Genomic DNA, 12,778 nt, shown 5'->3' with positions numbered 1-12,778 from the left:
TTTTTATTTATTTTTTGGCTGCGTTGGGTCTTCGCTGCTGTGCGCAGGCTTTCTCTAGTTGTGGAGAGTGGGGGCTACTCTTCATTGTGGTGCGCGGGCTTCTCATTGCGGTGGCTTCTCTTGTTGCGGAGCACGGGCTCTAGGTGCGTGGGCTTCAGTAGTTGTGGCATGCGGGCTCAATAGTTGTGGCTCGTGGGCTCTAGAGCGCAGGCTCAGTAGTTGCGGTGCACGGGCTTAGTTGCTCTGCAGCATGTGGGATCTTCCCGGACCAGGGCTTGAACCCCTGTCCCCTGCATTGGCAGGCAGATTCTTAACTAGTGCGCCACCAGGGAAGTCCCCCTACTTGTGTTTTTAAGGCACACCAACTCCTCTGTGTAAGCCTCTCTTTTTATAATGAATTATTTTAATTATTCTTACTACTCAAAAGAAACTTCCACCACTGCCCAGCCAACCACTCAACCCCAAGATGCTGAGAGTGGGGACAAGGACAGAGCCCAATTCATATCATGGATTCTGGTCCTTGGGGTCGCACTTGATCATGACTTTCAACCCCAATCCCTTTTTGGATGTTTCAAAGGCCTCCAGAGCTTTCTCCAGAGGAAACCGATGGGTTACCAAGGGCTTTACATTCACAGACTTGGATGCAAGCATTGAAATCGCCATCGGCCACCTGGAAAAAATCACAAGCATCACACTCAACCTTCAGGAGGAAAGAAGGAGGTCCCCAAAACTACCCAGCACAAGATAAGTTTGGCCACATTTGTTTGTAGCTCTGTGGTTCTGCAAGGTCACTTCTACAGGCCAACAATGGAGAAAGGATCTTATGACTTATAATTCAGGAGTACAGAGTCTGTTCCCAAATGTCCCCTGTCCGTCTGCAATGTCTGCCATGAAGCCTAGAATTCCTTTGGCATGAAGGCATAAGGCATATGGAAGCCACTGTGAAAAGGCAGATAAGCCTCCAGTGGGGAAACCCAGGATGATCCAATCATACCCTTTAGCAGCTTGGCTTGGCAGAGTTTATTGGAAAACTAGCACTCTGCTGAGGGAATGGTTACAAACTCTGAAGATGGGAGAAAGGGCCACTGGTGGGGAAGGTGGTCCTGGACAGAGTGCCCCAGCAGGGGAGAGGATGGACCCACAGAACATGAGGTGGGATTTATTAAGACCCTCTCACTTCCCAGGGTGGGACCTGGGGATCTGGAGTGAGAACCAAGGAACTTGAGTTCTTGCGGTTGTCCTGTTTCTCTCCTTCTTCCCTTTAAAGGGGGAAAATGGAGATCTGGCCACTTAAAGAAATGGAAAAGAGAGGGCCTAGACAATGAGTGGCAGACACCCAAGAAGAGCATGTTTCAAAATCCCGCTCCCTCCCTCTTTCCCTACAGCCCTCTCAGCTCTGCCCTCCCATTCTTTAACCACAAGTGAGTGCTCTATCTTTGGATCCTTATCATAACACACGGATGTCAGTGTGGCCAGGGAGTGCCCCTCATGAATAAACAGGCAGAGACTCTTGGTCCCAGAGGCCACCTAGGGCCTTCCCTGGACTTGCTGGCCACTCGCCACCCTGGCTCACCCACAACATACTCACGTGTTGCAGTATCGAAACACACCCTTGATGTCCACCTCCCTGGTAGCTGCGTGCACTAGGGGCACACTGGTCATCTCAGAGCCCAGCCCCACAAGCACCAGCGTCCCACCAGATTGAGTGGCCTGAAGAAGAGGTAAGAACAAGAAAACCAAGAAGATGAGAAAATGCAGACCCCACTCACAGTAGCACTGTTGCCATACAAACAGGTAAGTATCCAAAAATTTCAGAGTATGACTCTTTCTATACTGCTGGACTCTTCAGCATGTTAACCAAACTCAACAGAGCAGCAGAGTAGACAATGTCTCCTTTAAAGATCCTGAAACAATACACTTACCAGTGGAGGCACAGTGGGAGCATCTTCTGCTGTCCACAACATCCCAGGAAACAGCAAAGGTTCTCCAGAGAGCAATGAGAATCTCCCCTACAACCATCGCTGACCCTTCAGCAGCCACTGAGCATCTTTCAAATGTTTACTAATTCAGGGGGCATCTCTGGTGGCGCAGTGGTTAAGAATCTGCCTGCCAATGCAGGGGACAAGGGTTCGAGCCCTGGTCCGGGAAGATCCCACATGCCGCGGAGCAACTAAGCCCATGCGCCACAACTACTGAGCCTGTGATCTAGAGCCTGTGAGCCACAACTACTGAGCCCAAGTGCCACAACAACTGAAGCCCACGTGCCTAGAGCCCGTACTCCACAACAAGAGAAGCCACCGCAATGAGAAGCCCGCACACCGCAACGAAGAGTAGCCCCGTCTCGCCGCAACCAGAGAGAAGCGCGCATGAGACAACAAAGACGCAACGCAGCAAAAATAAAATAAATACTAATTAAGAAAAAAAAAAAAGCTTTACTAATTCAGTACCAGACGTTGGTGTCAGCCACTTCCTCCTCCAGAGTGCTCCCCACAAGACAGAGTGCCAAACCTCTAACGGACCACCTTCTTGGTTAAAAAAAAACAACTACCAAGCACTATACCAATGGGGAGGGCTATAGGACTTCTGTGGTTTAAAAACTGCCTTATATGTGCACGCTGGCAATTAGAAATTTTTGTTCCAGAGACATTCTCCCAATGGTATCAGTCATAATGGATTCATCAGTTTCCTCTTTGAGTGGGCAGAGAGCAAAATTTTCCCCAACAATCTCCACATAACTTCACATGAGTGCTAGGCCTGCTCCAGAGATTTTGGGGGGTCATTGTGCTCGATGATGTGAGGGACAGAAAAATGGGCAATTCATTCATGCTAAGTTTTCATTACAGTTAACAGCAGAAAGCACTTACTGGGACCATTCTAAGTGCTGAGCAATGGAGCAGTAAGACAGCAAACATCACAGCTTCTACCTCCGAGGGGAAGGATACACCCTGGAGAGAGGGCTGTAGTGTGGAGGTGACTCCCAGCATTTGTACTTTTGAGCTCTGGGACCCTAGACGGTGCTCTGTCAGCCATGGGTTCCTCATGTGTGAGAACAGGACGATGCCTCCCCCTCAGCAGGGCTCTTAGGGGTGACAGTCACAGTGGCTGGCACTAGGATGGGCTCAACGTTTTTATTGAAGCACAGTCACTTACAAATCACCTGTGACATATAAACACTGTCAGTAAGGGGGAGGGTATCTCACAACTGAAAAACATTGCTGTCCTCATTGGAAAAGTGTTGGGGGAGGTGTTCAGAATCGTGAGGGAGCCACAGAATACACTAAGAAATTTTCCAGGAAAACTGTTGCCCATTCAGCACTTCCTCTCCACCTGGTAAGGAGGAAGAGGAACCTCTTCCAAACTGGTCATCCCAGGCTGCCAGGAGGCCAGTAGCTTATTGACCACAGGCAAAGGAAATCTCAGACCACTGTTTTGTTGCTGTGACTTCCACACCAAGGAGATGACATCAATTCTACCCTAAGCATTTGCTATGTCTCCTCACGAACATTATCTAGACATCACATGGCAGAAAGGTGACTCTCAGGTATGTCCATAAGGTGCCTCTGCCTAACCTGCCCCTTGGCAGAGTGAACTGTAGCATTCTACAGCACCTGTCATGCATGATGCTCCACTCCCCACTCAGGACAGGCACCGGCTTCAGGCTGGTGAAGGCCCTTGTGTCACATTTACCTCCACGCCCACCTCAGGTAGCCTGGCAACTGGGCCCCCACCATCAATAGTTGGAGATATCAACTTGTTCTCAGATGCCCTCCAGCCAGGGCACAAGAAGAAGGAAGAACTTGTACTAGGAAGCCATGTCTTTTACTGCCTCTCTCTTGAGTGGGGGTCACTGACCTGCTGACAACTTGAAAACAGTAGACACACCTTACTGGTCAAGCCCTCAAGGTGTCTGGCACAAAGCCAGGCATGAGGCAGGAACCCAAGACCTGCCATGGGTTGAACATAGCTCCACTGATCACACACACATCCATCGCCCTCTGGGTTTTGGTTTCTCTTTGCCCCTTCCCACGTGGTGACCACTGACTGTCTCGGACAGTGGAGCAGAGAGCTGGCTGATTCCAGCTGGAACAAGGTTAGGGCAAAAGTGGCACCTGCTCCTGCCTCTCCCGCTGCTTCCTTGGCCCCCGGTGCCATATGCATCTTGGTAGGAGGAGGGGAAGGCAGCTCTGCCTGGGTGTGCCAGGCTTGAGGGCCGTGCCACACAGCTCGAGGGATCAGGTTTTCCCAGAATGTCTTGCACGGTGGACAGTGCCCTTGTGTGTGACTGGCTGTGACTCAGAAGGAAGGAAGAAGCATGTGCTGCTTTGGGAGACAGGGCAGGAGTGCCCAGCAGTGGCAGCTACCGATGCTCTCCCCAGCCCAGCCCCTCCCACCCTAGCACTGGTTCCTTGTCCCCTCTATCCCTTCCTCTCCAGAGGAGCCAGATGGAGTAAGGAAAGCCCAGGCACTGGAGCAGTGCGCTCAAGGCGAGTCACTGGGCCGCTCTCCTTGTAAAATGTGGAAAACGAGAACTCATTTTCAGGGCTATTATACAGATTAGGCATCATGTTTATAAAGCACACAGCAGAGGACACGGCCCACGGTAGAGCTTGGAATCTAGTTCTTATTCTTTTCTTCCTTCTTTTCCTCATACTTTGATTTCTCAATTTTACTCCTCCCTGCCCCTCCCCCTTCAACATCCCATAAATTACTGGTGGGTTGCTGAGGGGTAACTCAGGTATTGGCAGCTTATCTGTTCCTAATTCTGGGAAAGGACAGTAGTAGACAACCGTGATACTGAAATATCACCTCACCTTTGTGACTAGCTGAATTAACGACTGTTAGTTTGTATCAATGACTCAAAGACTACTGTTTTCCTCAATAAAGCAAGATAGGGATTTCCCACTCAACTAAGGCATGCTTCCTTGTTCCTTCTGTTGATTTTTTTTTTTACCAGGAGCACTATTTTCATGATCACAGATGTGATCATAACAGAAATCCCATCCTAAAGATATGGGTCACTTAACATCTTTCAAGGCCCATGTATATCTGTTACCTAGTTCGAAGTTCACAATAACCCAATGAAGGTGTTAGGGAAATGTCACTACCTCCACAAGAGAGATAAGAGAGCAGTTATCAAGGAATTACCTGGTGGGGGGAGGGGTGGTCAACACAGCAAATCAGTGGAGAAGCTTGATCCTAGGAATCCTACTTGGTTCACTACCCTGGGCTGATTCCCTGAAGCTGCCTACCAGCTTAGCTACCCTTATTCCACTCACGTATATGCCCGCCTGGATGGAGGTCTCCACCCCTGTGCACTCGATGGTAACTTCAGGCTTGCACCCCAGCAGGCCTTCCACTTTATTGGCAATTTCCTGCGGGCTCTCGTTGGAGATCTGGAGGAGGAAATCAGCTCCAACTTCCTTGGCTTTAGACAACCGAGAGGCTGACAGATCTAAAGTTGAACAAAAGTTTCTTTCAAACTGAGAAACTGGATGGTGGATTAGGGAGAAAAAATGAAGGTGCAGATTCCAATGGCAAGGAAGCTCTGGTGTAGTGATGGTGTCGCTGAGCCCAACACACACACTCTCTAAACACACCCTCACACATAATCTCTTAGATAACTTCTCAAACATCCACATCCTTCTACATCCCCATACACCCCCATACATACCACACAGCTCTACACAGCTACACACATACTCTCTCACCTTCTCACACAAAACACGCAATGACACCCTTCTGCATCCCCACTCCCCTCATATATCCCCAACACCCCATACACCACACAACTCTACATGCTCACTCATACACTCTCACATATAACCTCTCCTCATACATACAAACACTCTCAGATACATTATACACACACACACATTCTCTCTCACAGATACCTTCTCCACACACACGCACCCTTCTATACCCCACACGCTTCCATCATACCATGCTGCTCCACACACACATACCCACATGTCCTGTCAGAGAACCTCTCCTCACACACACATGAGTGTCTCACTCATACCACATACCTCACACATAAACATCCTCTTATAAACACATCACATACCTCACTAACACCACATCACACACACACACCACACACACCCTCTGAGCTTGGTCAAACAACCCAAGGGCTGAAACTCTTCTTAGGACCAGGTGGGCAGTATAAGCATCTGAGGTCCACACATAAAGAGCCAGGTCCTCTTCTCTGCAGCAGCCACCCTCTCCCAGGAGCTTCAAAAGAGTCTCCTCCTCAGCCCTGACTTGGTCATCTCCTGGGTGGGCTTTTCAACCCTGGAACCCAGAAGAAAAGAGCAGGAGCCTCGTTAGACACCCACTACACCAGGAAGGGAACAGGTCTCATGCCCCTGCTCCAAAACTGTAGGCCCAGCTGCTTCTATCCCAAGGAGATTTAAAAAGAAGAAAACCTTACCAGTCACCACCACTTGAGATGCACCCATTGCTTTGGCCACGAGCAAACTGACCAGTCCAATTGGCCCTAAATAAAGCAAGAAATAGGAGACATTTGTGAAATATCAAACACCAGCTCTCCCCCTTGTCTAGGCCATGGACAGGAACTGTATCTTTTGAGTACCTCTAGCATCTATCCCAGTGCCTAACATATAGTGAGACCTTAACAACTGTTTGTTGAATGCATGAGTAAATGAGTGCATGAGGGATTGTCCTCTACCTGGAATCTGCTCCCAGTGCTGGGCTCCTGTTCTCTCTTTGACCCCCTACCTTCTTAGAACCCAACATGCCTCCCCAAGGTGAGACGTGTCCTTTCAGGTGCCCTCTGAGGACCACCTTGGAGGGTGTCCTAGGTTGACCCAGCTGCTCAGGCAGCTCCAGGATGTCCAGGTGCCTGAGAATCAGCCCAAAGACCACCTGCTTCCCCACTTTATAGGCACACTAGATGGTTTTAACACAAAAACCAGACCACAAATAAGGCTATGCAGAATATCTTTGAGGACTTGCTTTTCGGACACTCCCCTTGAGAATAATTTAGTGAGTTCGCCCAGAAAGCAAAACACTGAGAAATACCTGAAATAACCAACAAAGGGCTGATTAGTTAAGTAAACTACAGAAGGATACCAAACAGCTATTAAAAATTATGTCTAACTCTTTTACCTAATGACATAGAAAAATGTTCACAGTATATTAGTTTTTTGAAAGAGTAGGTAAAATGAAGCATATTCAGGATGATCTCATGAATTAAACGAACAAAAACAAAAACCAAACTGAAATATTCTACACCAAAATGTTAACAGTGGTTCTCTCAGGCTGATGGGTTGTGTGAGTGCACATGCGTGCAGGTGTGGTATGTATGTGGTATGTATGATTTAACTTCTTTTTCTATGGCAAAAAAGTATTACTTATGCAGAGTTTTTTTTAAAAAAAATCTGTCACGTGAATCCTACAGCCTGCTGGCTTATTGAGGCAAATCTTCTATACCCATCACCCTGCTTAGGAAGCCCTGTAGTCACTTATTTGGCCCTGCCAAAGAAAATCGGTCACAAAGTGTATGAGGATTAACTCAAAATGGATTAACGACTTGAATATAAGACCTGAAACCATAAAACTCCTAGAAGAAAACATAGGCAGTAAGCTCCTTGACATCAGTCTTGAGTTTTTGGATTTGACACCAAAAGCAAAGGCAATAAAAGCAAAAATAAACAAGTGGGACTGTATCAAACTAAAAAGCTTCTGCACAGCAAAGGAAACATCAACAAAATGAAAAAGGCAACATGTTGAGTAGGAGAAAAATATTTGCAAATCATATATTTGATATGGGTTAATATCCAAAATATATATAAGAACTTGCACAACTCAATAGCAAAAAGCAATCTGATTGAAAATTGAGCAGAGGACATGACTAGACATTTTTCCAAAGAATATATACAGATTGCCAAAATAAACATGAAAGGATGCTTGACACCACTAATCAGAGAAATGTAAATCAATACCACAAAGAGATATCACTGTACACCTGTTAGCATGGCTATTATCAAAAAGACAACAAGTAACAATTATTGGTGAGGATGCAGAGAAAAGGAAACCCCTATGCACTGTTGGTGGGAATGTAAATTGGTACAGACACTACAGAAAACAGTGTGGAGATTCCTCAAAAATGATCCAGTAATTCTACTTCTATTCAGAAGTGGAATTTTATCCAAAGAAAATAAAAACTTACTCAAAATGTTATCTCCACCCCCATATTCACTGCAGCATTATTTACAATAGCCCAGACATGGAAGACACCTAAGTGTTCACCAATGGATGAATAGGCAGAGAAAATGTGGTATGTGTGTGTTTGTGTGTTTGTGTGTGTGTGTGTGTGTGTGTGTGTGTGTGTGTGTATAAAATATTCCATAGATATGAAGAATAGATATGGAGCTGAGCTCATAGATATGGAGAATAGATTGATTGCCAGAGGTGGTGGTGGCAGCAGTGAAATGGATGAAGAGGGTCAAAAGGTACAAACTTCCAGTTATAAAATAAATAAGTCCTGGTTATCTAATGTACAGCATGGTGACTATAGTTAATACTGTATTGCATATATGAAAGTTGCTAAGAGAATAGATCTTAAAAGTTCTTATCATAAGAAAAAAATTTTATAACTGTGTGATGACATGTTAGCTAGATTTACTGTGGTGATCATTTTGCAATATATACAAATATCAAATCATTATGTTGTACACCTGAAACTAATATAATGTTATACGTCAGTTATACCTCCATAAAAAAATAAAAGTGTATGAGGAATACCAGATCACACCCACAAGGAGTGAAGCATGTTGTTTGGGTCACCAGAAGCAGTTAGAAGCCTAGATGATTCAGTCTGAGGCTGCTAGGCTTGTTCAAGCGACTGGAAGCAGGGGAGGAAGAAGGCAGCTTGCTGCAAGCCAATGTGGGCAGAGTGCTGACTCACAGTGGGCTGGACCCCACTCCTTCTGCTGGTCATAAGCATGGGCCGCCTCATTCTGGAAGGACCAGGAGACCAGTTCTCCAGGATGATTTGAAAGTCCAAAAGTTGCCCTTCCCTTTACTACCAAAAATATTTCCCTAGTTTCCTGTCAAGGGTTGAAAAATAATCCCAAATTGCATTCTTTAAGTGAACAAAAGGGTTATGTTGCCTAGGAAATAACATTGGTTACTACCATGCCTGCAGATATTTATCTAGCAAAGTGCGTGTCATTGAAGGAATGGGACACTGTGATCCTCCCTAACCCGGAAAGATTCTATGACCAATTTCAGCCCTTGGAGGGAGAATGAAATGGGCAGAGGGATCCCCACATTCCCCTTTAATGAACTCACAACCAGGGTGTCATCTGTTTCTTACCAGCTCCGCACACAAAGACCTTGTGCCCCAGGGTGACTCCAGCTCGCCGGCAGGCATGGATTCCCACAGACAGTGGCTCAATCAGGGCCCCTTCCTCAAAGGTGACATTGTCAGGAAGTCTGAGGAGTCATTCAACACACTTAGTTAGTCCCTCCGGGTTAACAGCAATAACAATAGCTAATATTTATTGAGCTTTAATTTATGTGCTGGGCAATGTGCTAAGCAATTTATATACATTCACTCATGTAAATCCTCAGAATAGTTCTGTGGTAGATATTATTATTCCCATTTTACAGACGAGGAAACCAAGCCTTGGAGGATTAAATGACTTGCTCCAAAAATTCAAAACCAGTGAGTACTGAGAGGCTTAAAGGGTTTGAACTGGAAGCCAGATATGTCTGATTCCAGAGCCCATATCATACTGCTCCCCCCTGAAAATGCTATCCAAGATAAAGTGTGGTGTGGCTGTCATTCATAAATGAAAAGTTCATTTCACAAGGGTTTAACTTAACACCATTCCAGCATTTCATCTGCTTCTCAAATTTATAACCTTTCTGGTTTCGTTTAAGCAAACAATCCAGACTATCAGCAGCTTTGCGAAACAGTGATTAGAAGCTGACTTCACTCTGTACGTTGTCTCCCATAGTACACACTTCAGAAGAACCATATCTGATAGCAGCAGCTGCCTGGCTGTCCCTGGATTGGTTAAGCAGATTAAATGCTGTGTTACCTTTGCCACTGGGTTCTTGGTTTTCACTTCCCTGTCCACTGGCACCTTGACCCTCTTAACCATCCCACTGATGAAGGCAGCAAATATTTGCATAATGCTTTACAGATTTAGAGAGCTTTCTCCTCCATATCTCATTTAATCCTCACCATGAACTTGTCAGGCAGGAAGGGCAGGCTTTGTTGGTGGTGGTGGTTTTTTTTTTTTTTTTTGGCCACAAGGCTTGCAGAATCGTAGTTCCCAGACCAGGGATTGAACCCAGGCCCTTGGCAGTGAAAGTCCAGAGTCCTAACCACTGGACTACCAGGGAATTCCCGGACAGGCTTTGTTTTAACCTTTATTCTACAGAAGCAGAACTGAAGCTGAAGACATTGAGCGACCTGCCCAAGGTTACAAGGCTAGTGAGCAGAAGAGCAAGACTTAAACCCAGATCTCCTGATTCCATATCCTCTGCCTGTCCCGCATCAGCTGCCTCTCGGTACAAGCAGCTCCGTAGTTAATATCTAACTTCTGCTACCTCCCCACTGCCCAGTATTTATTCAGCACATCCACAACCTCCACGTGCAAGAACGTGAAAACCCTCAAGTTCCAAAAAGAGAAAAAAGTGGCAGCCAAACCATGTGCTGATCCCCATGATCCTTCTGTTCCTGATCCTCCACAGAATAAATAACAAGGCCTGCATTCGGTCTGACTGGTGCCCACCACCCCTTTTATCTCCCCTCCCCTCTGCTTCTCTCATATCATTTCCCACACGCCAATCCACTCTCTTGCTCTGACTGTTGTCGTCATCCCTTCTACCCACCAAACCTACCCCATCAATTCCAAATAAGGGGGAAGAGTTTGAAGTGAAATAATGAAGATTCCCAAACTCTCTCAAGGACCCCCAGTCACACACACTCTCTCCAACAGCCCTGCCTCTTCACATTTGGGCCTCCCCCAAAGCTGGTGCTGGGGCTAAACAGAGGGTGGCCTGTGGTCAGGAACTGTGTGCTCCTCTCATCTTCTGCTCTGACTTCCCTTTGGAATAAGAATACCAGGGAGAAATGGGATTGGGGATGGTGATGAGAGAGGATTGTTACGTGGGAGATTATTCCACTGATTAGGCAGATGCTGCCTTATCACACATGCAGCCGTTGCCAGAGTCCTGGGGTCCAGCCCTTTTGCCACTGACCTGGGGAGAGTTACTGGGTCCTCCTTCCCCAACCTTGTTCAGTGGAGGTTAAGGGAAAGGGGATGAGTTTCTTCCCGGCCCTAATTGTTCATGATTTTATAAACACCAGAAAATGACAAAGCAACTTGGTGGTTTTCACAATGGGATCCAGGAAATAGGAAAAAGGGTTAAAGAATGATCAAGGGCTTCCCTGGTGGCGCAGTGGTTGAGAGTCCACCTGCCGATGCAGGGGACATGGGTTCGTGCCCTGGTCCGGGAAGATCCCACATGTCATGGAGCGGCTGGGCCTGTGAGCCATGGCCGCTGAGCCTGTGCTCCGCAACGGGAGAGAGGCCCGCGTACCGCAAAAAAAAAAAAAAAAAAAAAAAGAATGATCAAGAAGCCAAGGGGGAAGCAGGAAGACAGAAAGAAAATAAGGTGGGTCGGAAAATAAAGAAGGTGTGGCAGTGTACAAATCTGCACAAAGAGAAACCAGAGAGAAGGGTGTAGATCCAGGGCGGGGCTGAGGACATAGATACAAAGTACCCCAGGAGAAGAGGAAAGGTAGGGGTCGCATGTCCCCTAGAGGCCCTCCACAGCCCTCCCCTTGCCATTGCCAACCAGAACACTTCCTCCCACACCATTCCCTGCAAACCACTTGCGCCCCTGCCCCCCGACCCCGATTCCCAGTGCAAGGCTCCTTTTCAGGCCTATCCCTGTAACATCCACCAGATACAAGGCCATAGCTATGACACATCATGGCACTGTTTACTGAGCTCCTCTTCAGTGCCAGGCCTCGTGCTGAGTACTCGATATGCTTTTCCCACTGAATCCCATCACTAATTCTATGCATTTCATCATGGCGATGCTATTATTTCCATTGCACAGGAGACGGAGGTTACAAAGTTTAAGTATCTTGCTCAAGGTCACACAGTTGGCAAATGGGAGAGACCAGTGGTTAGTCTCAAGTTTTACCGCCATGCTCTTCTGCCTTCCACGAAACACTTGTTTGCCACTTTGACTTGGAAAGGACCCAGAAAAAGTGGGAAGATTCAAGAACCACTTGCCCAAAGGTGGACTCTGCGTAGGTAAACTGCTCTCTCCTAGAGTGCTGACTTAAACTCATCACGAGGTCCCTGGCCTGTGACTCCTCTCAAGGCTTCCAGTAGACACTAGAAAACTCAGATCTGTCAGACCGCCCCTGTGACTGGCACCTGGACTTCAAAAGACAAGCCCCATCCTAGCCAAAAGAGTCACTGCCGGGGCCAGGCTGGGGTAGGAGGAAAATGTGCCTGGTCGGTTCAGAAGGAAAGCAGCATCCCAGAGCTCCATGGGCTGGGGCCCATGCAGAAGGTATAGCCCTCTGCTTCTGCCAGACACAACTTCCCCAAATCACTTTGAGAGTTGAGGTAGGGTAGTGAGCACAGGGCAGGAGCTTGAGAATCACAGCCACCCCAGCTTGACTCCTGGTTCTGTTCTGTGTTCAAGCCAATTAGCCAGTTAGCCTTCTCCTGTCTCTGCTGACTCTCACACAATACTATAATACTGGTGCCCACCTCGC

The 12,778-nt window shown here is 47.1% G+C and overlaps 1 protein-coding gene across 1 annotated transcript in view; it reads right to left on the bottom strand.

Annotated features, from left to right (window-relative positions):
- Positions 1 to 383: 383 nt before the first annotated feature.
- The window catches only part of SORD (sorbitol dehydrogenase), a 35,505-nt gene continuing 23,110 nt past the window's right edge, over positions 384 to 12,778 (bottom strand). The window contains exons 5-9 of the mRNA XM_067745615.1: positions 9,341 to 9,459; positions 6,431 to 6,496; positions 5,277 to 5,452; positions 1,589 to 1,710; positions 384 to 670 (exon numbers count right to left, since the gene is read on the bottom strand). Of these exons, the coding sequence (XP_067601716.1) occupies positions 505 to 670; positions 1,589 to 1,710; positions 5,277 to 5,452; positions 6,431 to 6,496; positions 9,341 to 9,459 (649 nt within the window). The 3' untranslated portion in view covers positions 384 to 504. The remainder of the gene's footprint in view (positions 671 to 1,588; positions 1,711 to 5,276; positions 5,453 to 6,430; positions 6,497 to 9,340; positions 9,460 to 12,778) is intronic.

This window comes from Pseudorca crassidens, chromosome 1 (genome assembly GCF_039906515.1).
Source record: "Pseudorca crassidens isolate mPseCra1 chromosome 1, mPseCra1.hap1, whole genome shotgun sequence".
Classification (NCBI taxonomy): Eukaryota; Metazoa; Chordata; class Mammalia; order Artiodactyla; family Delphinidae; genus Pseudorca; species Pseudorca crassidens.
The sequence above is the reverse complement of the archived record's forward strand: the minus strand, read 5'-3'. Positions and strand labels throughout refer to the sequence as shown.